Source organism: Bos grunniens, chromosome 10, assembly GCF_055505025.1.
Source record: "Bos grunniens cultivar Pamir isolate PY7600 chromosome 10, Bosgru_T2T1.0, whole genome shotgun sequence".
NCBI classification, from domain to species: Eukaryota; Metazoa; Chordata; class Mammalia; order Artiodactyla; family Bovidae; genus Bos; species Bos grunniens.
In genome coordinates, this window is record NC_141174.1 from 43,609,682 (window position 1) to 43,637,142 (window position 27,461).

The 27,461-nt window shown below is 39.5% G+C and overlaps 2 protein-coding genes and 1 non-coding gene across 5 annotated transcripts in view; 1 reads left to right on the forward strand and 2 right to left on the reverse strand.

Annotated features, from left to right (window-relative positions):
* Positions 1 to 9,006, forward strand: part of USP8 (ubiquitin specific peptidase 8) — a 51,518-nt gene extending 42,512 nt beyond the window's left edge. The window contains exons 12-19 of the mRNA XM_086320909.1: positions 247 to 324; positions 743 to 1,005; positions 2,827 to 3,039; positions 3,489 to 3,699; positions 4,890 to 5,126; positions 5,842 to 5,984; positions 7,872 to 8,004; positions 8,174 to 9,006. Of these exons, the coding sequence (XP_086177035.1) occupies positions 247 to 324; positions 743 to 1,005; positions 2,827 to 3,039; positions 3,489 to 3,699; positions 4,890 to 5,126; positions 5,842 to 5,984; positions 7,872 to 8,004; positions 8,174 to 8,359 (1,464 nt within the window). The 3' untranslated portion in view covers positions 8,360 to 9,006. The remainder of the gene's footprint in view (positions 1 to 246; positions 325 to 742; positions 1,006 to 2,826; positions 3,040 to 3,488; positions 3,700 to 4,889; positions 5,127 to 5,841; positions 5,985 to 7,871; positions 8,005 to 8,173) is intronic.
* Positions 9,007 to 10,006: 1,000 nt separating this feature from the next.
* USP50 (ubiquitin specific peptidase 50) overlaps positions 10,007 to 27,461 on the reverse strand; it is a 39,351-nt gene continuing 21,896 nt past the window's right edge. For all 3 annotated transcript variants that reach the window (XM_086320910.1, XM_086320911.1, XM_086320912.1), the window contains 3 exons: positions 27,236 to 27,378; positions 23,169 to 23,301; positions 10,007 to 10,285 (listed from right to left, as the gene is read on the reverse strand). In XM_086320910.1, coding sequence (XP_086177036.1) covers positions 10,094 to 10,285; positions 23,169 to 23,301; positions 27,236 to 27,378 — 468 coding nt within the window. In that variant the 3' untranslated portion in view covers positions 10,007 to 10,093. The remainder of the gene's footprint in view (positions 10,286 to 23,168; positions 23,302 to 27,235; positions 27,379 to 27,461) is intronic.
* Positions 10,999 to 11,102, reverse strand: LOC147364426 (U6 spliceosomal RNA). The gene has a single exon (XR_015135651.1). It is a non-coding gene; the product is annotated as a U6 spliceosomal RNA (small nuclear RNA).

Consider the following 27,461-nt stretch of genomic DNA (forward strand, 5'->3'; position numbering starts at 1 on the left):
TTTGGAGTTGACACTTAGAAGTGAAATTGTGTTGTGTTTTTTTTGAGAAACTTTACAAAGCCACCATCTTTATAAGCTGTGCACACATACTCCTTCCCCTTGCTGTGATAATTTTAGGACTTTAAGAAAACATGTATAGTTCTTCATCTTTTAAAAAATATTAAGGGCAGCCAACACCAGGTTTGTGGTTCTTTGCTATGGCAAAATTTAATTTAAAAATCCTTTTCCTTCTCTTTTTAAAACAAGTCTCGAGAGCCTTTGACAAGAGCGAGAAGTGAAGAAATGGGGAGGGTTGTACCAGGACTGCCATCAGGCTGGGCCAAGGTAAAACTCCAAATTAGCACAGAAAGAAATTACATGGCACTGTTTTGTTTAAAAAAAAAAAAACAAAACCAACTTACGAACTTGTTTATTCTGCATCTTCTCTAACGCAGAGTTGACTCTATTTCTTCATTATAAAGGACATAGCTCATTTCCCTAATTACAGCATGGTTAGATTTCTGGATAGCCAGTCAGGGATGCTGGCTATAATATATGAGCATTCTGGCATGTCATTTAAAAACAGTGTATGATTTTAAAACCTCAGGTTCTTTGAAAGTTTAATTATAGAAGTGATTATCACCATTTTATTCAAATTATTTTAATCCAAAAGTAAACTTAGTAGTGGGATACTTTTGAGTTTTTGTTGTTGTTTATTGAATGTTCATTGTTTTTTGACCTGTGCTTTCTTTCCCCGCCTAAGTTTCTTGATCCCATCACTGGAACTTTTCGTTACTATCATTCGCCTACCAACACTGTTCATATGTATCCACCGGAAATGGCTCCTTCATCTGCACCTCCTTCCACCCCTCCAACTCATAAAGCCAAGCCACAGATTCCTGCTGAGCGGGATAGGGAACCGTCTAAACTGAAGCGCTCCTACTCCTCCCCAGATATCACCCAGGCCATTCAAGAGGAAGAGAAGAGGAGGCCAACAATAACTCCAGCAGTTAATCGGGAAAACAAGTAAGTTTATCCTAACTTCTAGGAACAGAATCATTTGCTGTATTTGAAAACTTCTTAAACATACCAGTTTACTAATATCAGGGAGACAGAAGATTCTGTGGATGGCTAAGCCAGCTGTTTTTGTTTACTGTAGAGGAAAAAAATAAATGGATTAAATGTCCTTGGTTTTTCTCCCAAATGTCACAGACTAACTTAAATGTGTCAAAAAGGATTCTGTGACTCGTTCGCTAATGCATATGTATTAATGTAGATATACAAGTGCGCACCTTGTTATCTTTTCAGTGTGCGACTACATAGATGTTTTTATAAACTTCATAAGATCCCTAGATTTCCCTTTGAGAACTATAATTTACAGGATTGTTGAATATGTCTTGTTGTAGCTCTTAAATTCCAAACTTAAGAAAAACTCAGTAACATGGGGGCAAACTTAATGTATTAAAATAATGAGCATTATAGTGTGTATCAGCTTCTAATCCTTCTTCTGTTCCCTTTTCTTCATTGCATTTCTGTTCCTCTGTTTACCAGTGGTGATGAATAGGTTCATTTAAGTTTTCCCAAAACAGTATCTCATTTAGATGTATTCCTGGCTTTATCAGTTATTGAATACTCCAGTGCTCCTGGCTTATGATTGATAGGTTTATGAGATAGTTTTCTAGTCTGTCACTTCTGACCATTAATTTTGGGGGATGTAGGGTAGATAGAGGTGAAAATAAATGGGATTTTTTGATTTGTTAAATACACTCTTAATTGCTGAGGAATTCTAACTAGGCTGTCTTTTTGGCCTCTTCAGAATCACTTTCCCCAAAAGTAGTTAATGTATTTTCCTCCTAAGAACTTACCCTGCCAGGTAGAAGCTTGAACTGGAGGAGATTTTGTAAATTCGGAAAATCTGTAGATTTCAGGGCTCACTATTAAAACTGGTAAGAATTTAATTCTTTCTTGAATCATCATTCTTATTAAAGTTTGTTAATTTGACAATTTAAAAACTACAGCATATGTAGTTTGTATATTTTTAAATATATATTGAACAGAGTGCATATACCTGAGCCATGTGTAAACAAAAACTGGTTGGAATATAATGTTTAATCTGTTCTCAGTATTCCTTTCAGAGGTGGAGATATACTTAGGATCAGTAATAAAAGAAAGACTTACCAATTAGTTTTCTTAGTGTCCTTAGAGTTCTAAAAATTACATATATAAATCAAATATACTGCATGACAAAAGTCATGTAGGCATTCTCTAGTTCAGTGCTTCCAGTGGCCATGTTGATAGACATGTTCTTTACCTGTTTTGTCCAGCATGGTAGTGGCTATTTTGAATTGTGGCTACTATAAGAGCTATAAAATTTTAAATTTATTGTGGCTAGTGGTTGCTACCATATTTGTCAGCACAGCTCTAGACTTCAGGTTATAGTACCCAAATAACCTCTGCCTTCTGTGTGTGCTCTGCAGTTACTGGCATTCTGGTTGAACTCAACATTTAGTAATGCTAAACTTCCTGGGATCATTTAAAACATTTGAAAGAGCCTTCTGTATTAGAACACTCTACCTGTTCATGAGAAACCAGAGAACCTATTGATATCTCAGGGTATCTGTAAGAAACATGTGCTCACGTAAGAAGTTAAAGACCTTCATGGGAGCATCACCAGTGTCACTTAGATACTAAATGTTCTTTAAGACCCAGTACCTTATGACCTTAGTAACTATCTGCAGGATTACCATATACCATTACAGATGCTGGAGTTTGCTGCCCTTTGAAGTATGAACCTTCATGTCACGTGCCCAGCATTTTAAGAAGTCATGTGCACTTTTTCTTCCTTAGGCCAACAAGCTATCCTAAAGCTGAGATCACAAGACTTTCTGCTTCTCAAATTCGGAACCTCAATCCTGTTTTTGGAGGATCTGGACCAGCTCTCACTGGACTTCGTAATTTAGGAAATACTTGTTATATGAACTCAATATTACAGTGCCTGTGCAATACGCCACATCTGGCTGATTATTTCAACCGCAACTGTTACCAGGATGATATTAATAGGTAAAGAAATATCATACTTTTCTGCAATATCATATTAAAAGGGTGCTCTAACCACACTTCCTTACCACCCAGCTCCAGAGATGTCAGATTAGGAAAGAACAATGTAGAGAACATTGTTCTTAAGAAAAATGTAAAGAAAAGCCTTCTTTGATTGGTGAAAGACAGACAGGAAAGGAACAGTGCAGGAAGGCAGAACCTCACTGTCATAAATTGGAGCCTACTGGTAAGGAACGGGAGACTGCGGAGGGCTGGTAGCCAAAAAGAAGCAACTTGGAGGGGTGTCATCAAAGTGAGATTCAGGTAAGTATTTGGTGATAAACCTATGAATAAGCATTTTAGTGTAGGGTCACATATTACAGTATGTGAGTAGTTTAATGTTGATATCAAGAACCTGCTGTATCTTAGCTTTTTATAATTTGTGTTTTGTAACTTTAATTATGTTTGCAAAGGTCAAATTTGTTGGGGCATAAAGGTGAAGTTGCAGAAGAATTTGGCATAATCATGAAAGCCCTGTGGACGGGACAGTACCGGTACATCAGTCCAAAAGACTTTAAAATCACCATTGGGAAGATCAATGACCAGTTTGCAGGATACAGCCAGCAAGATTCACAAGAACTGCTTCTGTTCCTAATGGATGGTCTCCATGAAGATCTTAATAAAGTAAGATTGTATTTTTCTAAGTTGTGAAGGCTCTTTAGGGTTGCTCAGTGTTGCACTCATTTTTATAGCAATTTAAAATTATAGCTGTTGATTGTTCAGTGCTAATTTATTCAAATCTAGGGACTACGGCATGAAACTTTAAAATAAATACATCTGTTAGGTTTACTATTTGAATGGCTGCTAAGTCACTTCAGTCGTGTCCGACTCTGTGTGACCCCATAGACGGCAGCCACCAGGCTCCCCCATCCCTGGGATTCTCCAGGCAAGAACACAGGAGTGGGTTGCCATTTCCTTCTCCAATGCATGAAAGTGAAAAGTGAAAGTGAAGTCGCTCAGTCGTGTCCGACTCCTAGCGACCCCATGGACTGCAGGCCACTAGGCTCCTCCATCCATGGGATTTTCCAGGCCAGAGTACTGGAGTGGGGTGCCATTACCTTCTCTGACTATTTGAATGGAAGTATATACAATTTGTATTTACTTGTGAAAATGTTAACAGGCTGTATTATTGTGAGGAATTTATAAACATTGTAAATTTGTAAACACAGTTGTCAGAGATCCTGCGTTTGTGACCCATATGACCAAAGGATTCATGTGAAAAGTTACTATTTGTATACAATGGCTTCTTTTTAGCACCAAGCTGTCTTCTCTTTCAAATACTTTTGCTATCACCTCTCTTACCAGTGAACATAGACGTACACATATAGACACACACATATATGTGTATGTCTGTATGTGTATGTTTATGAAGATAGTGTGTATCCATCTGTGAGACTAGGACCAGAAAAATGACATCTAGTTGTAACCCTAACTCCCAGGTATATGTGGAATGTCTTTTCAAAATCAGACTTTTCAGCTTTTTAAATAAAAATTTATTAAGAAATTGAAACTAGTTACACCCTTTTGATAAAGTGGGTTTTGGTTTTTTGGGCAGATATTTTTGATTAGCATTTTTTTGTAGCATCAAATTTTTTGATTCAGTCAGTTCAGTTCAGTCGCTCAGTCATGTCTGACTCTTTGCGACCCCATGAATCGCAGCACGCCAGGCCTCCCTGTCTATCACCAGCTCCCGGAGTTCACCCCGACTCACATCCATCGAGTCAGTGATGCCAAGATTTATATTGAATATACTTTGTTTTATATTTAAATGTTGACTTTGAGATATTAATAGAGAGTTTAAATCTTATTTTCAGGCTGATAATCGGAAGAGACATAAAGAAGAAAATAATGATCATCTCGATGACCTTAAAGCTGCAGAACATGCATGGCAGAAGCACAAGCAGCTCAATGAGTCTATCATTGTTGCACTTTTTCAGGGTCAATTCAAATCCACAGTGCAGTGCCTCACCTGTCACAAAAAGTCCAGGACGTTTGAGGCCTTCATGTATTTGTCTCTCCCACTAGCATCCACAAGTAAATGTACATTACAGGTAAATTAGGATTGAGAGGAAATGATTTATTGAAGGAAAACATTTTTTATATGCACATAGAGTTGTACTTTACTTGGTAATTGATTTCTGCTCTTTATCCCTGTACACATTTTATAGGTTAAAACTCACAGAAAAATTGTTATAATTAGGCCTATGCAGATTTGAAGAAAATATGCATTTTTAAAAGAAATTTTCAAAATATTTTCCTATTAAATATTCTTTTAGAGTTGATAATGTTTTTCAAAGTCTGTATTGAAGTTTTAGAAGTTAATTTGGGAAACTGTATGTTGACTTTAATTCAGGTACACTTTTTAGAAGAAATTGTTCTACATGAGGTGTCAAATAAATATCCTATTTTGCACACAACAGCAGTGTGATTTAGAGAGCTTGTTGACGCTTTTAGTGTTAGCCTCTTGTTAGTCAGAACGTCCTGAGCCACCAGGTAGAAGTTACCCCTTGATGCTCTCAGGACATGCAGACGTCTTCCCTCCTCCATGGGCACAGCACCATCACTCTCCATAATTTGTCCCTATCAACTCCTCCCATCTGCTTCCTCAGTAGATCATAACTCTGGAGGTGGGGGGTTGGGGTGGGGGAACAGGAGCTGCTTTGTAAATAGCTTACTCCTCATGCCTGACAAAGTAACTTATTGAATAGATGCTCAGTAATAAAAAAAATAAGTTAACAAATATCTACTACTTATTTTTGCCTCCAGGATTGCCTTAGGTTATTTTCCAAAGAAGAAAAACTCACAGATAACAACAGGTTTTATTGCAGTCATTGCAGAGCTCGTCGGGATTCCCTAAAAAAGATAGAAATCTGGAAGCTGCCACCTGTGCTTTTAGTGCATCTGAAACGGTAAAAGGGACACATTTTTCTACCTGTTTAGTACTTTTTAGATGAAGGATTTCTATGTATTTTATTCTAAACTTTATTGTGCTGTCTGCTTAGGATGTATAACAAAGAAAGATTATCAGGTTAGGGTACTTCTAGGGGGAAATTAGCAGAGAAGGCAATGGCACCCCACTCTAGTCCTCTTGCCTGGAAACTCCCATGGGCGGAGGAGCCTGGTGGGCTGCAGTCCATGGGGTCGCTAAGAGTCGGACATGACTGAGCGACTTCACTTTCACTTTTCACTTTCATGCATTGGAGAAGGAAATGGCAACCCACTCCAGTGTTCTTGCCTGGAAAATCCCAGGGACGGGGGAGCCTGGTGGGCTGCCCTCTACGGGGGTCTCACAGAGTCAGACACGACTGAAGCAATTTAGCAGCAGCAGCAGCAGGAAAATTAGGCAGAAATGAAGAGGCTCGTTCACTTGCATTTTTGCAATAACTGCAAAATGACAGCACCGCTTTTTCATGTAACTCTGTCTTTAAAAATCACTGAAACTGGGGCAGGAGGGATAGATTGGGAGTTTGAGATTGACATATAAACACTGCTGTATTTAAAATAGATAACCTACTGTATAGCACAGGGAACACTGTTCAGTATTCTTTGATAACCTAAATGGGAAAAGAATTTGAAAAAGAAGATAGAAGTATAACTGAATCACTTTGCTGTACACCTGAAACTAACACATTGTTAATCAATGATACTCCAATATAAAACATTTTTACAAATCAGTGAAACAAAATTATTTTCAAATTATTGGAGATTCTTAGGCAGTTATTTATGTTAATTTCAACACTGATATATTCAAATCTCTTGTGTAGATTTTCTACAAAAGCTTATTATATCGGTTGTCCTTTACTGCTTGTTGCAGATTGCAAAGGTATAGATAAACATTCTACAAATGATTACACATTTGTTCTGTTAAGATTATTAGTGCTATGTATTATTCTTGGAAAATATCTTAAAGTAAAAATGGTTCAGAGTTCACTCTTTAAAAAATAATTTTGAAATAACCATATTACACCAACCAGTATTTTGGTGTTTAAAGCAGTGTGTGTTAGGATGATGGAATGCCATTATTTCAGTCACTAGGCTGTGTGCATGCAGTTTCTGGCTCTAGTTTTTTCAAGTTCAGTTCAGTCGCTCAGTCGTGTCCAACTCTTTGCAACCCCATGAACTGCAGCACGCCAGGCCTCCCTGTCCATCACCAGCTCCTGGAGTTTACCCAGACTCATGTCCATTGAGTTGGTGATGCCATCCAACTATTTCATCCTCTGTCGTCCCCTTCTCCTCCTGCCGTCAATCTTTCCCAGCATCGGGGTCTTTTCAAATGAGTCAGCTCTTCGCATCAGGTGGCCAAAGTATTGGAGTTTCAGCTTCAACATTTGCCCATCCAATGAACACCCAGGACTGATCTCATTTAGGATGGACTGGTTGGATCTCAAAGTACAAGCTTAAATTTGGAGCCACTCTCTTCTGTTACTTCTCTGTACTTTGTGGTGATTAGCATTATAAATGGGGGTGTTACTGACTTCTTGCCTTTGTCTAAGACTCATCTAATGGCTCTAGCTGGTCTGGGGATTAAGGGACCAACTTGTGGCTCTACCTCCATCACTGTTTACCTGGGCCAAGACTTTTATGCACCTCAGTTTCATTTGTAAAACAGAAATGAAACCAAGTATCTTTAGACAAGTCCCTCCACTATTAAAATGCTGGGTGTGTGTTTGAAATAGATTTTATGTCTAAACATAAAAACTGTCTAAAACTCTGGATTGTTAATGAATGAATTAGGGAGGGTTCATTTTGATGTCTTTGGTCTGTCAGTGTAACTGCTGTAATGTTTTGCTCTGCAGTTTTTCCTATGATGGCAGGTGGAAACAAAAATTACAGACATCTGTGGACTTTCCATTAGAAAATCTTGACTTGTCGCAGTATGTTATTGGCCCAAAGAACAATCTGAAGAAATACAACTTGTTTTCTGTTTCAGTAAGTATCTCATTGACCAGAATACTTTTTCTTTCGAAGCAAACTGAAAAAACAAGTTTCAGGTTGTTCCTTTCCTCAGAGGAAAGTAGGAACTACATTAAGGCTTTGAAATTATTGACATATTTTAAATAATTCAACTTGAACTGATTTTCTGTCTTGTTTGGCACAGAATCACTACGGTGGGCTGGACGGTGGCCACTACACTGCCTATTGTAAAAATGCAGCAAGACAGCGGTGGTTTAAATTTGACGATCATGAAGTTTCTGATATTTCCATTTCTTCGGTGAAATCTTCAGCAGCTTATATCCTCTTTTATACGTCACTGGGACCACGAATAACTGATGTAGCCACGTAAGGAGAAGTAGGTTTTAAGCTAGTTATCTTTTAACAGGCTGAGCAACACAACTCTTGAATTGCTTATAAAGATTCTGGATAGGCATAGCTGACCATTTAAAGGACTTGTAGGACAATGAGAGCTGTGTTACTATACCATATACTTCTGGTCAGCGCCATTATCAAAAAACTGACCAAGAACATTTAACAAGTATTGCAGTAAGCATTCCTTACAGGTACCATTTATTTCAAAACAAGTTTTTTAGTTTGCTCCAAAGTTAAAATAATTAACTAGCTAAGCATTATTATTCTGCTGGTCTAAAAATCATTGTATCCTTTATTTTCCTATTCACTGTTATGGCCTTTTCACATTTCTAAATCCCAGCTTGATCTACTGAATACTCTAGAATGATGTAAAGCAGATAGGAATGTATGTGTATATATTTATTGCACACTTGCACATCAAATCAATGTACATAGTATAATATGTGGTCCTTTTGTGAAGCCTAGAACTCAGAGGATTGCTCCCCCCCGACTTTTGGCCTATTCTGAGTAACTGCAGTGCTTTCTTAGGGACATGACAGGGCAAAGCTATTTTTCTGTTGGCTTTGGGCTGTATTTGTGCACTAAATCTTTATTCTAAAAAAATAAATGGAAACTTTTCTTTAATTTTTTAAATGAGAATTTTCATTTACACCTACATTAAAATCTTAATGAGAAAAATAATTTAAAACCCTATAAGTGTTCTGTCTTTAATTTTTATTAAGTGTTCTGTCTTTAATTTTTATTAAGTGTTCTGTCTTTAATTTTTATTGTTGCACAGGACAGCAGAATTATAATTTTTACACACACTTTATCCCAATACAGTGACTTAAAATTTAGTACACTTACTCTGTTGCATCACTTGATTCCATTCTTCCTTCCCCTTGACCATGAACTGCATATAGCACTTATGATTCTCTCAAGAGTTGAAAGTCAGAGTAGGATATAAAGCCTTAACACCCAGGCAGACTTATTCTATCACGAGTAGTAGAATTCTTAGGGTTAACGTAAAAAGATAACTGCAAAGTGAACTGCATTATAAACCACATCTTTAACAACTGATGTATTAAAAGGGATAGAGGAGCGTAGAATTTATCATCTACCTCAGGGACTCGGTTGTTACAGGTAAAATCAATATAAACACTCCACATAAAAACAAGATTATAAAGGTGCTCCTGAAAGATGTCACCATTACTGGATTCCCAGGAAGAAGATGCAAGAATCAGTTTTGAATTGTGAAATGGACGACTTCTCATGTTCTGCAATTAGTCTGAGTGACTTATAGCTTCTTGGCTAAATTATCAGATCAATTAATATTTTCAAATCACAGAGCCACTTGAACGAAAGTTATTTCGGTTTAGCTCCATGAAGTATCCTTGGAAAGTAAGTTTGTTGGATATATCTAATTATGAGATAATCTATGATAAAAATACACATTACTAAACAATGCACTTTGAAATATGCACACAGTACATAATCTGAGTGCTTTAAAGGTCCCCATCTGTTAGTACCGCATCATTTCTTTGCTGCCTTTTTCAATGGGCTAGGACCCATGTTTGTTACAAACTTACCTTGTAAAATGTTGCATAATATGCCAGAAAGACTTAAAAATGTCAGCGAATGCAAGTAAGTTGCAAGACTTTTAATGACAAAGCAAAACTTAAGTACCAGGTTCTCACTGCTAGTTTTGCAGTTTTCAGGAAACACCATTTTCTTAGGTCTTGCATTTTTGTGTAGGTATAGAAAAGGGCTGACAGCTGTAGAACAGGAGATATGCTGCAGCAGTTTGGACTGCAGTATCTGGAATCTCATTGACTCGTGTGTCATCAAAGCTGTACCAGGCCTGGGTCACTGAGTTCTTGGAGAAAGCAGTGTAGTGGCCACCATCCAGATCACCAAAGTGGTTCTGGGGGAAAGAGGAAACGTCACACTTAGTGTTTACATTCAAATACTTAACTGTTACAGCCAAAAATGTAGGGCCACAAAATATTTTTAATAATTGTCCTTTATACTGGATTAAAAGGAAATGACAATTTTAAGTCAAATCATACATATAGCCTGACTTCTCTATTTTTTGTGTCACTGAAATGGTTATACATTATGTTCATTGACTATTTAATAGAATATGTGAATGAAACAGGATAGTATTTGACAGCAGCTAGTATTTATCAGTTAATACTGAGCACCTACCATCAGTTCAGTTGCTCAGTCGTGTCCGACTCTTTGCAACCCCGTGGACTGCAGCAAGCCAGGTTTTCCTGTCCATCACCAACTCCTGGAGCTTATTCAAACTCATGTCCATTGAGCCGGTGATGCCATCCAACCATCTCATCCTCTGTCATGCCCTTCTCCTGCCTTCAATCTTTCCCAGCATCAGGGTCTTTTCCTTTTTTTTTTTTAATTTTATTTTTTAACTTTACAATATTGTATTGGTTTTGCCATATATCAAAATGAATCTGCCACAGGTATACATGTGTTCCCCATCCTGAACCCTCCTACCTCCTCCCTCCCCATACCATCCCTCTGGGTCGTCCCAGTGCACCAGCCCCAAGCATCCAGTATCGTGCATTGAACCTGGACTGGCGACACGTTTCATATATGATATTATACATGTTTCAAAAAAATATGGAATGCTTCACGAATTTGCGTGTCATCCTTGCACAGGGGCCATGCTAATCTCTGTATCGTTCCAATTTTAGTATATGTGCTGCCGAAGTGAGCACCAGGGTCTTTTCCAATGAGTCAGTTCTTCGCATCAGGTGGCCAAAGTATTGGAGTTTCACCTTCTGCATCAGTCCTTCCAATGAATATTCAGGACTGAGTTCCTTTAGGATGGACTGGTTGGATCTCCTTGCAGTCCAAGGGACTCTCAAGAGTCTTCTCCAGCACCACAGTTCAAAAGCATCAATTCTTTGGTGCTTAGCTTTCTTTATAGTCCAACTCTCATATCCATATAGGACTACTGGAAAAACCGTATTTTGACTAGATGGACCTTTGTTGGCAAAGTAATGTCTCTGCTTTTTAATATGCTGTCTAGGTTGGTCATAACTTCTCTTCCAAGGAGCAAATGTCTTTTAATTTCATGGCTGCAGTCAGCATCTGCAGTGATTTTGGAGCCCCCCAAAATAAAGTTTCTCACTGTTTCCATTGTTTCCCCATCTATTTGCCATGAAGTGGTGGGACCTGATGCCATGATCTTAATTTTCTGAAATTTGAACTTTAAGCCAACTTTTTCACTCTCCTCTTTCACTTTCATCAAGAGGTTCTTTAGTTCTTCACTTTCTGACATGAGAGTTGGTGGTATCTGCATATCTGAGGTTACTGATATTTCTCCCAGCAATCTTGATTCCAGCTTGTGCTTTATATAGCCCAGCATTTCACATGATGTACTCTGCGTATAAGTTAAATAAGTAGAGTGATAATATACAGCCTTGACGTATTCCTTTCCCGATCTGGAACTAGTCTGTTGTTCCATGTCCAGTTCTAACTGTTGCTTCTTGACCTGCATACAGGTTTCTCAGGAGGCAGGTCAGGTGGTCTGGTATTCCCGTCTCTTGAAGAATTTTCCACAGTTTGTTGTGATCCACACAGTCAAAGGATTTGGTGTAGTCAATAAAGCAGAAGTAAATATCTTTCTGGAACTCTTGCTTTTCGATGATCCAACAGATATTGGCAATTTGATCTCTGGTTCCTCTGCCTTTTCTAAATCCAGCTTGAACATGTGGAAATTCATAGTTCACATACTGTTGAAGCCTGGCTTGGAGAATTTTGAGCATTACTTTGCTAGTATGTGAGGTGAGTGTAATTTTTCAGTAGTTTGAACATCCTTTGGCATTGCCTTTCTTTGGGATTGGAATGAAAACTGACCTTTTCCAGTCCTGTGCCTAAGTTCCAGGTATCTCTTGGGAGTCAGGAGTTGCCTATTACTCCAAGAGATACCTGGAGTCAAGAGCACCTACCAAACACAGACTGCTGCTGCTGCTGCTGCTAAGTCGCTTCAGTCGTGTCCGACTCTGTGCGACCCCATAGATGGCAGCCCACCAGGCTCCGCCATCGCTGTGATTCTCCAGGCAAGAACAATGGAGTAGGTTGCCATTTCCTTCTCCAGTGTGTGAAAGTGAAAAGTGAAAGTGAAGTTGCTCAGCTGTGTCTGACTAGCAACCCCATGGACTGCAGCCCACCAGGCTCCTCCATCCATGGGATTTTCCAGGCAAGAGTACTGGAGTGGGGTGCCATTGCCTTCTCCGATAGACAGACTATTAAACATCAAAGGAAATTTTAAAATAATAATCATCTCTCCTAAATGAGCTTATAGTGTAATTTTGAAGATAGGCTAAGATTAGACATGAAAAAAGACATGTAACATGGCAACAAGACATAAGACGACTGCATATTGTGACCACACAATTTGAGGGGGGTGCACAGCAACAGCTCCCTCAGTCACCCAAGGCCCAAAGAAGAATCTGTTCCATTCGTCTTTCCAAACCCAGTACATGAATGTTTGAAACAAACACATTGGAGAACCTCATTTCTCAGAAGGTAGTATGGCATATAGCAGGGGTCAGCAAACCGTATCTGGCCATGGGTCAGAGCCAGCCCACTGCCTGTTTCTGTATGGCCTGTGAATTAAGAATGCATTTTATATTTTTACATGGTTGAAAAAAGTAAAAAAAAAAAAACTTGTGACATGTGGAAGTTATATGAAATTCAAATTTTTCAATGTCCTTAAATAAAGTTTTATGGGAATACAGCCATGCTCACTTGTTTATAAGTGGTTGCTTTCACACTACTACAGTAAAGTTGAATAGCGACTAGATACATGGCCTGCAAAGCATAAAATATTTACTGTCTAGCTTTTTACAGAACAAGTTTGCTGATCCGTGGGGTAGGGGGAGGAAAATGGATTTTTCTAGTCAATTCTGACTATGAATTCAGCTTTAATACTACACAATGACCTTAAGGAAATTATTTAACCTTTCTGAGCTTTAATTCCCCTATCTTTTAAGATGGGTAAGAAGACCTTATATACAACTACTATTGTATATATGTCTTATGTACAACTACTGTTTCTCTTGTAATGCAAGCACATAGGAGGTACTTTTTAAGTGTCCCCTTAGACCTTCATCTTCCTCACATCTCCCCTTATACATTAGAGAAATATCCCAAAGCTAATATTTAAAAGATTCAAGCTCTGGTCCTGATGTTGGCCATGTGACCTTAAGCGGATTCGCTTAAATTTCCTTATTTATAAAATGGTGCCCAGAGACTTCCTGGTGGTCTAGTGGTTAAGACACTGTGCTCCCAATACAGGGAGGGCAGGTTCAATCCCTGGTCAGGGAACTAGAACCCACATGCTCCAACAAAGATTGAAAGATCCCCAGGTCACAACTAAGACCCAGCACAGCCCAATAACTAAGATAAATACTTAAAATGTCCATAGTAGTCTGATGTAATTTGGTTGAGAAAAACAAAATGTCTGGTGGATACAGATGATGAGTAATGTTCTAAAGTGACTAGACAGATCATGGGTAGAATATGTTCAGTTTTGATGGCTTGCTGTAAAAAACAAAAAAAAATGAACATAGCAGAAGCAGGTGAAGCATCATTCTTGACTTCCATTCCCAGTATTTTCAGCAAACAGCTAGCCTGAAAGCCTTCGTATGAAACTGTAAGGAATGCTGAATGAAACCCGATAAATACCCATTGGAATATATGGGTAACTTTAAAGATGGTATAGTCAGAGTAATCTCAAGGGGCCAAGTACAGAGGAAATAAAAGATGAGTGTGATATATGGTTGATGCTGTGACTGGGAGTAAAGGCAGTTCCTGGACTCTGGAACCACTGTGCTTGGGTTTTAAAGGTAGCACAAGGGTTGGAGGTAAAGTCTTAAGTCCCTGCAAGGTGAGGCGTTGGAATGAGATTCACACATATAGCCACAACCTCTTAAAAGAGATTGACCCTTGATAACAGAACAAATGGGACTTCCCTGGTGGTCCAGTGGTTAAGAATCCACCTTGCAATGCAGAGGATGCAGGTGAGATCCCTGGTGGGGGAATTAGGATCCTACATGCTGGAGGCCAACCAAGCCCGAGGGCCGTAACTGAGCCTGAGCTCTAGAGCCCGTGCACCACAACCACAGAGAAGCCTGTTGCTGCACCAAAAGATCCTGCATGCCATGCTGCAACTAAGACCTGACACAGCTAAATAAATATTTTATTTTTAGAAAAGAATAAATGACGGGGGAAGTCTATCCTCCAGTGTTTAGCTTAGCTTAGGCTCTGGGTACAAAGAATAAAAGAAATTCCTAGAAATTTGTTACCACAGACCTGGCTTCTTTTGGGGATTCACATTTAAACTGTTAATACCTGTGTATGTCAGAATCCTGTAAATTTAATGTGAGAATGAGAATTATTTTGGGGTTGCTTGGCAAAAAGAATTAACTTTCTAGATTGATGGACCTTAATTCAAGCTGTACAGGATAAACACACATTAAGAAAAAAAAGCCAGTGATGCTGAACTCACAATTCAGTATTACAGAACACACAAGGAAACAATGAGTAAGAAAAGGCAATAAATAACAAGATTAAACCCCAAGCACTTTAGGTAATAGAGACTATATGGAAAGTATACAAACATTTAAGAACAGGAAGCAAACTCTGGAAACTTCAAAAGAACTTACAGAAATGATAAATACTTGAAATTAAGAATGTCAAGTGTTGAGAGTACATAGTACATAGAATTGAAGAGATAATGAATAAATTATACAGATGAAACTGAGGAAATTACCCTGAATGGAGTAGTGGCAAGAAGTTGAAAGAGAACATTCAGCATATACCTAGAAGTGCTAGAGAATAGAGCACAGGAACAAGGCATTATTGAAAGTGACAATGACTAGAAATAATTAAGGAAAGACATGAATCTTCAAATTTAGAAAATATGGTGAACCAAGGATAAATAAAAATAATACTGCAAGACAACAAACACAAAGTTTTAAAGTCAACAGGAAAAAAGGATTATCCACAAAAGAATAACATGATGGCAGAACTCCACGGCAGCCATATAAACCTGAAATAATAGTTTTAAAACAATAAAACATAACTGCATCCAGAATTTGCTCTCTAGTTAAAGCATTCAAGAATCAAAAGATTTTTTTCAGTCAGAGACTTAAGACTTCAGGATAAGAGACTTGATGTAAAGTCCACTGAAGTATGTCCTACACAAACAAAATTGAGTACAAGTGAAAAAGTGATACGTAAGAGAGCCTGAGGACTTCCCTGGTGGCCCAGTGGTTAAGAATCCACCTGCCAGTGCAGGGGATATGGGTTTGACCCCTGGTCTAGGAAAATTCCACATGCCCGTGGAGCAACTAATAAGCCCATGCGCCACAACTCCTGAGAACGAATGCCGAAACTACTGAAGCCCGCACGCCCCAGAGCCTGTGCGCCAGAACCGCTTAGTCTCCGTGCTGCAACCACTGAAACTCATGCACCCTAGGGCCTGTGCTCTCAACAAGACAGACAACCACAGTGAGAAGCCTGCGCACCGCAATTACAGAGTAGCTCCTCCTCGCTGCAACTAGGGAAAGCCTGCAAGTGGCAGTGGAGACCCAGCCCAAAGTTAAAAAAAGACAAAAAATTGATACATATCTTTCAGTTATTCATTTTGTTAAAGCAGATAAAAACTTAAGAATATATACTTGAACAACACAACAAGTTTTATTTAATGGACATATGGAACTCTGAACCTAATTTAAAAATTCTTTTCAAGCACACATAAAACTAGTACAGAAAGCAAGTATCAACCCGTACTAGGAATGGGTAATACTGGACCATATTTTCTGATAAGAATGCACTTAAGTTAGAAACTAGTGACAGAAGTATGACTATGTAAAATTATGTTTGGAATTTCTGAAATGCACCTCTAAACAACAAGTTGATGGAAATCAAAGGAAGCTGAAGATGGGAAATAAAGACCAGAAATCAATGAAATAGAACACAAAGAAATAATCAAAAAACCATAAGCTGGTTCTTTCAGATAATAAAATAGATAGACTATAGTGTTAAGGATAAACAAAGGGAGAAGTGACAATTCAATTATGTTGTTTAGTCCCTCAATCATGTCTGACTCTGCAACCCCATGAATGACAGCCCGCCAGGCTCCTCTGTCCATGGGATTTCCTAGGCAAGAATACTGGAGGGATTGCCATTTTCTTCTCCAAGGGATCTTCCTGACCCAGGGATAGAATCTCCTGCAAACCCCCTGAATTGCAGGCAGATTCTTTACTGCTAAGCCACTTATAAACAATTTTCTGCCAATAAATTTGAAAATGTAAAAAAACAAACAAACAAAAAAAAATGGTGGATTTTAAATATCCTTAAAACCATGTTAAAGTAAAACAAAGCTTTTATAGGTTATAACAGATAAGTGTCTTCATGATCTTTGGGTAGAGCAAGCTGTGGTATTTTCACACAATGGAATATTATACAGCAATGAAAGTGAAAGTGAAGTCGCTCAGTTGTGTCTGACTCTTTGCGACCCCATGGACTGTAGCCTCCAGGCTCTTCCGTCCATGGGATTTTCCAGGCAAGAATACTGGAGTGGGTTGCCATTTCCTTCTCCAGGAGATCTTCCCGACCCAGGGATTGAACCTGAGTCCTGCACTGTAGGCAGACGCTTTACCATCTGAGCCACAAGGGAAGTCCAATGAAGATGAGTAAGCCACAATACATGCAATAATATGAATGAATGTTGCATAATTTTGACTGAAAGAAGTCAGACACAAAAGAGTCCACACAGTAGGATTTCATTTCTATAAAGCAGAACTGGCAAAACCTGTCAGCAGCCAGTGGTCTCCTGGACCAGAAGGGGCCACACAGGCAGTTAGGGTACTGGTAATATTCTACTTGAACTATATTCTGGTTACACTGGCAAGTTACCTTTTTGCAATTTTACTGAGTTTTACATTCATGGTTTCCATTTTTAGAAAACAGACATCGGGACACAGAGAGGGGAGGGTGGGACAAAGTGGGAGATTAGGATCGACATATATACACTACCATGTATAAAACAGATAGCTAGTGGGAAGTTGCTTTATGGCACTGAGAGTTCAGCTTGGCGCTCTGTGATAACCCAGATGGGTGCTATGGGGGAGGAGGGTGGTGGAAAGGAGTCCCAAGAAGGAGGGGATGTATGTATACATATAGCTGATTCACTTTATTGTACAACAGAAACTAGCACATTGTAAAGCAATTATACTCTAATAAAAAAAAAATGAAGTAACAGAAACTCCTGGGTAGATTCATCATGGCTAAAGCAAACTGATCAAATATTTCAAAATCTATTCACCAAGAACAAAAATTCCAGGACCAGATAGTTTTTTTGTTTAATTATACCAGACTTTCAAGAAACAAGTTATTTTTATCTTATACAGACTGTGCCAGAAAATAGAAAAGAATGGCAAACCTATTTTATGAGGCTAAAAACAGACTGATCCTAGAACAAAACAGGCTGATCCCTAAAACAAAAACAGGAAAGGACAGTATGAGAAAGAAAAGTTACAGGTTAGTTTCTTGACTGTGCAAATGGATATTAAAAATGTGAAAATATTTTTAGCAAAAAAAAATTAAGTAGAAAATCAATGTTGTTTGCTGTTAATAGAATAAAGGAGAGATTCAGGTCAATAATCTTCAAAATGTGATCTGGAAGAAAAAAGTTTCATGTGTTAGCACATGACAATGCATTATACAAAGTTGTGAGAGCAAAATATTAGAAACAACCTAGATACAAAGAATTACTAAAAGCAGGTTAAATGTATGCACTAAAGCTAAGCTATCAATATGGATTAATATCACAAAAGTAAAGCTGAGGAAAAAGTTACAGAAAGATATGTAAGATAATGATACCAGATTTATAAAACATGCAAAACAGACTATATCACACATACATGTGTGGCAAAAGTATGAAACAATGCACAGGAATGTGCTATGCTGTGCTAAGTCACTCAGTCGTGTCCGACTCTCTGCAACCCTATGGACTGTAGCCCGCCAGGCTCCTCTGTCCATGGGATTCTGTAGGCAAAAATACTGGAGTGGGTTGTCATGCCCTTCTCCAGGGGACCTTCCCAACCCAGGGATCAAATCCGTGTCTCATACCTCCTGCATTGGCTGGCACGTTCTTTATCACTAGCACCACCTGGGAAACCCTGCATGGGAGTAATTCCTTCCAAATTCAGGACAGTGCTTACAACTGAGAAGGGAGCGAAGTGGAGTTGTTAAAGATACACAGAGGCTTGATTTTTTTCTACAATATTCTATTCTTAACATCTGTGTGTGTACATATTGTGTTTTCTTTGCCTGAAATATTTCATAATTTTAAAAAGTTTTCCTAGAAACCAATCATTTGAAGAGGGTTGAAGGGGGTAAATGCTGTTAGTGTATGATCACTATTTTCAAATATGTGAAGGACTGTCACATATAAGACGTATAAGATACAAGGACAGGGAAGCCTAGTATGCTGCAGTCCATGGGGTTGCCAAGAATCGTACACAACTGAGTGACTGAACAACAACAACAACACATATAAAAAATAAGAATGAGTTCTGGGGGGTGGTCTGGCCCAAAGCGCATGAAGTCTAGCCGCTCCTGGGAGCTGGGGGTCACCCGCAACCGCTTTAGGGCTCCGGGTGTATGGGAATTGGTCTTCCGACGGGAGGCGGACTGGGCTGGGCATGGACATCGCAGAAGCAGCAAGGCCGGTGACTCGAATGCTAGTGACGCCCTGGGGTTTGGGGAGGCGGCGGGAGAAGCAGGAGCAGAGGAAGGCAAAGGCATTCCATAAGACTTCCGATCGTATATCATTGGCCAGAGCTGAGCCTGACTCCAGCAGATCATTGCCCTGGAGAACCAAAGTTACCCTTGGCTGACACTGATTATGACTGATGTTTTGAGCTACAGAAGGGAGTAATTTTTCTGAGATCAAGGACATTCACATGCTATCGGATCAAATGGAGCTCTGCTGCCAAGAAGAGATTAGTAGTTAGAAGGACTGTTTGCCCTTTCCTGAGAGCCATTTCAAGGATGCACCTCAAGAGAGCAGGAATAATGACCTGGGATGCTGAGGGTGACTGAACCCCAGGAAGGCCTCTCTATAAACTCTCAGATGCCACAGGCTGGCAGAGGGGAGGTGAAGACCTGGTCTCTGGGCACTGAAGACCAGCCCTGGAGGAAGTTACCTGCTAGTTAAACCGCCACCTGTCCATCTGGAGTGGCTACCTCTTCCATCAGTCTCTCCCTGCCCTCTGGATATGGATGGATTCCACCCGGAAAGCTCCTGAACCCATAGTCGGTGACACATGTCAGAAAGAAAACAATACCAGGATCAGCTCAAATCAAACATCCAAAACCGGTACCCCAGAGGCCTGTCTTCCAAATTGGATTTAGAGGAGTTCATTTCCAGGATCAGAAACTGAAGGAAATGGCTAATCTGCTTGCGGTTTCCTGCTCCCATGCAACCGTCATCACAGAGCACCCAGCAGAGCTCCCTGTGCTATGCAGCAGCTTCCCGTCACCAAAAAATCTATAAACAGTGAATGCTACGTAGGATGTGGAGAAAAGGGAACCCTCTTGCACTGTTGCTGGGAATGTAAATTGATAACAGCCACTATGGAAAACAGTATGGAGATTCCTTTAAAAAAAAAAACTAAAAAAAAAACCCATAGTTTTTGTAGCAAAGACCAGGTAGTTGGAATATCAAAAGATTGTTCTTGTTGTTGTTTAGCCACTCGATCATGTCTGACTCTTTTGTGACACCATGTACTGTAGGCCTCCAGGCTCTTCTGTCCAGGGGATTTCCCGGGCGAGAATACTGGAGTGGGTTGCAATTTCCTTCTTCAGGTGATCTTCCTGACCCAGGGATTAAACCTACATCTCCTGCATTTGCAGATGGATTCTTTACCATTGAGCCACCTGGGAAGCAATTCTGTTGCTGCTGCTGCTAAGTTGCTTCAGTCATGTCCAACTCTGTGCGACCCCAGAGACAGCAGCCCACCAGGCTCCCCTGTCCCTGGGATTCTCCAGGCAAGAACACTGGAGTGGGTTGCTATTTCCTTCTTCAGTGCATGAAAGTGAAAAGTGAAAGTGAAGTCGCTCAGTCGTGTCCAACTCCTAGCGACCCCATGGACTGCAGCCTACCAGGCTCCTCCGTCCATGGGATTTTCCAGGCAAGAGTACTGGAGTAGGGTGCCGTTGCCTTCTCTGGGGAAGCAATTCTAGACTTGTCCAAATGCTGCAAAAACACCTCAATTCCTCCATTCTGTACTTTTACATAGTAAGTCCTTTAATAACTTTCAGACCCCCTCTCAGGGCAAAAGAGTCTCTTACACGAGTTTTAAAACTGGCCACGAAGTGTTGGTTTGGTGCTTACAGGTGGTGTGCAGAGGCTGCTCTAAGAAAGTTCTGAGGCATCTACTGCCAAAACATTCTCTGGTACTTTGATAAGACTGAGGAAGAGATACCTTTAGTTAAAAGTATTCATCTTTGCTTTCTTGTCTAGTACCGCTGAGCTTCTGTGTATGAAGCAAACCTCATAAGACAGCCATTAGAAAAACCTATTAATCAGCTATTAGAAAAACCTGTTATTCACTGGGGAAGCCCATCAAAAGATTACTGTTTATTAAAGAAAAGCAGATATCTAAAAAAAAAAAAAAAGGAATGAGTTCTGTTTGGCTAACACGTACGTACAAGCATTTGTTAACCAAAAAGTCACATAGGTATTAACTGTGCTGTGTTCAGTTGTGTCCGACTCTTGCGACCCTGTGGACTGTACCCTGCCAGGCTCCTCTGCCCATGGCATTTTCCAGGCAAGAACACTGGAGTGGGTCGCCATTTCCTTCTCTAGGGATCAAACCCACTTCTCTTGCGTCTCCTGCACTGGGAAGTGGACTCTTTACCACTGTACCACCTGGGAAGCCCAAAGAGTTTGGGCCCAATGTAGAGAGACAAGTTAACAGTCAGAGGCAGCATGACATAGTAGTGACAGCAGGACTGTTTGGAGCAGCCTGCCTGGCTGCAGACCCTGGCTCTGCCCTTTGTAGGTATTAGATTGGAGCAGATTTATTTAACCTCTGTTCCTGTTTCCCATTCTGTAAGATGGGGATGATAATAGTGCCCATGCCTCACAGGGCTACATAAGAATTAAATGGTTGATTATTTATAAAGTGCTTGGAACACTATCTGGTACATAGCAAGCACTATATATTTGTAAAATCAAACAAATCTGGCAGATAAAGAGCCTTCCTTGTAAAGCAGAGAGCTCTTTAAGGGTTTATTCGAAAGCTGGATAAATATCTGCTAAGGATGGTGTGAAGGCAATCTTTCCTTTTTGGGCCAGGGTTGAATACTTCTCAAACTTCAGTATGCATTCCAATCACATGGGGATCTTGCAAATTTCTAGTCAGTAATTGTTGGGTGGAGCCTGATATTTCTTATTTCTATCAGGTGTTTCCTGGGGAATGACACCTTGTGTAGCCGAGTTCTGGATGGCCTTTCCCCACGACCATACATCACAGTTTCTAAGATGCTTAGTTCTTGCTTCTGATCAATCACCAATTTTCAGTAAATTCTAGGTATATTTCTTTCAAAATCAATTTTTACCCTTCAATTAACTAGTAATCATTTAAACAAAGCTTGTCTCTCTTAATATAAACATGTACCTTTTCATACTGCAGATAATTATCATACAAGTTTTTATAAATTCTGCTTTTGGATTTTTTATTTAAAGCAGAAACAGTTATAATGAGAAGTTAAAACAGTAAAATACGGAGGTGGAGCAATTCCTATATCATTTTGGAATTCACATTAGAGTCTATTATGATAGAGAAGAGGATGTCACTCTAGATTTCCAAATTGGCAAGTTAGAGAAGGAAAACCATATTAAAGGGCAAGATAAATTAGAAAGAAGAAGAATGTCAAGGATCAACATAAAAAGGATAAAGTAAAGAAGGATCTTTTTTAAGTTTGAAGTATGGTTCTCAGTTGAGAGATGTTAAAGAGAAAGACCAGTTGAAACAATATTTTATATTAATTCGGCGATAAGCTTAATAGCAAATTAGACTTCAGCACACCAGAAGACTCTGGTGAGTCACACTGGGATCGAGTGGGAGCCTTGCCCATCTGACACCGGACACAACTGGACCTCTAAGTTCAAGTGAAACTGGAATGTTCCAGTGAAACCTGAATGTTCTGAAGAAGATAACACTGTGATCCAGAACAGAAACCCAGAGATGGCCTTGTGCTTGGGGTGGGTTGCTGCTGTGGGAAGTTGTAGAAGGTATGGTCTGAATTATACTCCATGATTTCTTTCCTTCAGGGAATCCTCAATGATGACAGTTGATTCAGAGCCAATGGAATCCCCAGAGTTTCCTCAGGACTGATGCTCACAGGCAGGGATTATGTTTGGGGGGCTTTCACCATAGAGAGGCTCATGATTATTCAACATAAAGCTACTAGAACCAACTTGTGCTGCCCACTGCCCAGAGCACAGCTCACAAATGTCCCTAGATCTGAAATAACCATGGAGCAGTGGGACAGTAAGGAGCCAGTGTAGAGGACATTGTATTCTTTAACTCTGGTACTGTTCAAGGTCAAAGCAGGCAGTTTCCAGGCTCTCTCTTTTGTTTTTAAAAGAACAGTACAGAGAAGTCAGGAAGTGATAGGAGTAGTCATTCAAGCAAATAATTCTACAGTTTTCTTTAAACCTGTGTTACTCTATATAGTTTCAGCATTTTACTCACCACCACTGCACAGAGGTTATATTTAGGATGTTTCCGAAAAATTGGGCAAATGTAAGGGGTAAGGTCCAAGTTAGTGAGCGGGTAATGAATATCTGTCCTCAGTTTCCTTTTCATTGTACCCAGAATGTCAAACCTGGAGAGAGAAAATAAATGTGTGAGATAGTAAGTTTGTAAATCACTCATGAATGAAGTGCACATACTTTCACAAGTTCGTAGTTAAAAGTAATTTCTTGGAAAGATTATTTGGTGCTGACCTTTACAAAAATTACTTTGTCTCATCTACATATATTTAGAATCTTCACATCCACAAGCCTTACCAAAACTGAGGCTGGAGTGGGCCAAGGGCCTGAGTCAAGGAATGAGATGGATTAGAGTCAATCTAGCAGGAGTTAAAAAATGGAATTAAAGCCAGGATCAGCACTGGAGGAGTAGAAATCATGCTGGTGGCTTCCTGAAGTCTTTCCTCCAGTGGATGCTGTTTACCCTAACCAAGCTGACTCAGCTTTTTCTTATCTTGCTTTCCGCACACACTGTCTTGGCAGTGTCCTGTTTTCCAGCTCTGAGGTTTTAATACATCTTTAATAAGATAAAACTTGGTGAAAATCTTGTCACATTTTCTAGGTGTTACATAGATCAGCAAATCTGAGGTCATATCAGAATTACTCCAGAGCTTTTTAAAAAATGCATTATGTTCATTTTGGAAAAATGGCTGACTTAGGTCTCAGATCAGATCAGATCAGTCGCTCAGTCGTGTCCGACTCTTTGCGACCCCATGAATCGCAGCACGCCAGGCCTCCCTGTCCATCACCAACTCCCGGAGTTCACTCAGACTCACGTCCATCGAGTCAGTGATGCCATCTAGCCATCTCATCCTCTGTCGTCCCCTTCTCCTCCTGCCCCCAATCCCTCCCAGCATCAGAGTCTTTTCCAATGAGTCAACTCTTCGCATGAGGTGCCCAAAGTACTGGAGTTTCAGCTTTAGCATCATTCCTTCCAAAGAAATCCCAGGGCTGATCTCCTTCAGAATGGACTGGTTGGATCTCCTTGCAGTCCAAGGGACTCTCAAGAGCCTTCTCCAACACCACAGTTCAAAAGCATCAATTCTTCGGCGCTCAGCCTTCTTCACAGGCTAATTCTCACATCCATACATGACCACAGGAAAAACCATAGCCTTGACTAGACGAACCTTTGTTGGCAAAGTAATGTCTCTGCTTTTGAATATGCTATCTAGGTTGGTCATAACTTTCCTTCTAGAGGAGGGAAATTACTGGATGAGCCTAAGATATTCTTGTGCCAGAAAGTAAAGAATCTTGTTTGCAAAACCTAAAGGAATATCAAGGGGAAAAGGGGGAAAGATTGAAGGCAGGAGGAGAAGGGGATGACAGGATGAGATGGTTGGATGGCATCACCAACTTGATGGACATGAGTTTGAGCAAGCTCCAGGAGAGTTGGTGATGGACAGGGAATCCTGGCGTGCTGCAGTCCAGGGGATCGTAAAGAGTCGGACACAACTGAGCGACTGAACTGAAAGGAATATCGTTATCATATGATCCCATGCCTACGTATCAGCTCAAAAGAAACGAAGAGGTTTTATATCCACATAAAAACCTATATGCAAATGTTTATAGCAGTTGTATTCTTATCTGCCCCAAACTGGAAACAACCTGAATGTTCATCAACTGGTGAATGTAACAATTTTGTTACATTCATAAAAGGGTATATACTACACAGCAATCAAAAGAAGGAACCACAGCTACATTCCACAGCATGGATTAGTCTCATTGTTCTAAGTGAAAGAAGCCAAACTCAAAAGGTCACATATGGTGTAACATAGGACATTCTGGAAAAGGTGAAACTATAACAGTGGAAATCATATCACAAGTTTCTTTAGGTCATGTATACATATAGTTGATTCATGTTGTTGTACAGCAGAAACTAACACAACACATGGGAAGCAATTATCCTCCAATTAAAAAAATAAAGTTTCTAGGGGCTGAAGGTGGAAGAAGTGATTGACTATAAAGGAACATGAGAAAACTTTTTGGGGTGATGAAAATGATCTCTCTGTTGGCAGCAATGGTTATATTACACTTGTCAAAATTCATAGAACTATACACTTAAGGATACATTTTATATATTTAATTATAGTTTAATAAACTTAAATTATCTAATCAGGTGCTCACAGGAGATGGCTTGAAGCGGATCCCACTGGCCAACCTGAACAATTTGAACATCAAGAAGAATAATAGGGCTTCCCTGGTGGCTCAGTGGTAAAGAATCCACCTGACAACGTAGGAGACATGGATTCAATCCCTGATCTCGGAAGATCCCCACAAGCCATGGAGCAACTAAACTTGTGTGCTGTAGCTACTGAGCCTGTCTCTACAGCCCAGGAGCCATAACTACTGAAGCTCATATGCCCTAGAATCTGTGGTCTACAACAAGAAAAGCCGTGGCAGTGAGAAGCCGGCACACTAGAGAGTAGTCCTCTCTCTCCACAACTAGAAAAAAGCCCATGAAGCAATGAAGACCCAGCACAGCAAAAATAAATAAATAAATCATTTTTTAAAAAAAGAATGATAATAGTAATGGATATTAAACCCATTAAAATTTAAAATATCCATGAGTTCAAAGTGATACTAGTTGCAGAGAGGAAAACTATACCTTTAAATGGTGAGATCTTACAGTTGCTACCATAACTAAGGGATCAAATTTAACATTACCAATAATTTTTGGACAAATTTTCCAAATATTTTTTGGGAAACTGGGCAAATTTTCGTGATTTGCCTCCTGATGTAATGTAATGACAAGTCCATAACATCAGCTGTGGCAGATTCTTGCTACAATAAAACAGCTTAGCCTGAATCTAACCAAGGGGAAACAATCAGACAAATTCAGGAGGAGGCAAAAATGGCTCAACAGGAGGAAAAAAAAGTTTAACTATTAAAAAAGAGGGAAGGATCAGTCCAGATTAAAAGAGGCTGAAGAGATAGCCAAATGCAATGTATGACCCTTGACTGGACGGATTGGAAAAAAAGTAATGAAAGACATTTTGGGGATGGGGGAATTTAGATACGGACTGTATCTTAGGTGATACAAAATTATTGTTACATTTTTTGGACTATTTGATAATGGTGTTGTGATTATGTAGGAGAATGTCCTTTTTCTCAGGTGATAGATACATGCTAAAGTATTTAAGCATGGAATACCTTGGTGTTTGCATCTTACATTAGACGGTTCAGCCAATAAAATGGAAGGGACAGAGAAAGGGAGAGCTGGAGGGAGAAAGACTGGAAGAATGGAAGGAAATGTCAAAAAGTGGCACCAACTAGTGAAGATTTTAGGGTATATGGATACTCATTGTATACCTTTTCAATGTTTCTGTATATATAAAACTTTTAAAAATAAAAACTGAGCTGGGGGTAGAGATTAAAAATTAAAATAGTGATGCTCAGATTCCACGTCAGACTTATGGGATTAGAGTCTCCAGTGGAGCTAGGGAATCTATCTTTAAAAAGCACTCAAAGTGAGCTCCAAAATGTCTATCAACAGTTAAAAAGATAAAGAAAACATGATGTACATATATATGACGGAGTATTACATAGGTGTAAAAAGGAATGAAATTCTGCTACAAGGATATCCGACCTTGGAAACATTATGCTAAGTGAAACAGGTCAGCAAAAAGGACAAATGTTGTGTGACTATACTTATGTTCAGTATCAGAATAGGCAAATTTACAGACACAGAAAGCAGACTGGAGGTTACCAGAGGCTAAAGGGAAAAGGAATGAGGGGTGGTTAATGATTTCAGAGTATTTGTAGAGGGTGATGAAAAAGTTTCGGAAATACTGATATACAACATTGTGAATTGTAATTAATGCCAGTGAAATTATACACTTAAAATGGCCCAAATGGCAAATTTTATTATGTATATTTTACCACAGATTTAAAAAAATTAATATACCCAACACCATCGAATTGTATACTTAAATGGGTAAAATGCATGGTATGTGAGTTACATGTTAAAGCTGTTCCAAAAATCTGCTCACAAAATGTTAAAATCCATACCTTTTTAGGTGAAAGACAATTGTTTTTGGCACTTTGGAAATAGTGGCCCTCACAGCTGCTTCTTGCTTGGTTTCACAAAAGGAACAGTGAATCTGGTTGTTCCAGGTCAATGTGTCTTGTTGGAAAAAACATTGGAGACAGTCCTATTGAGGAAAAACGCATTTGATGACCAAATCGGATCCACAGCAATCTGGGCTACTGTCTATATTAGAACTCTGAAAGAGCT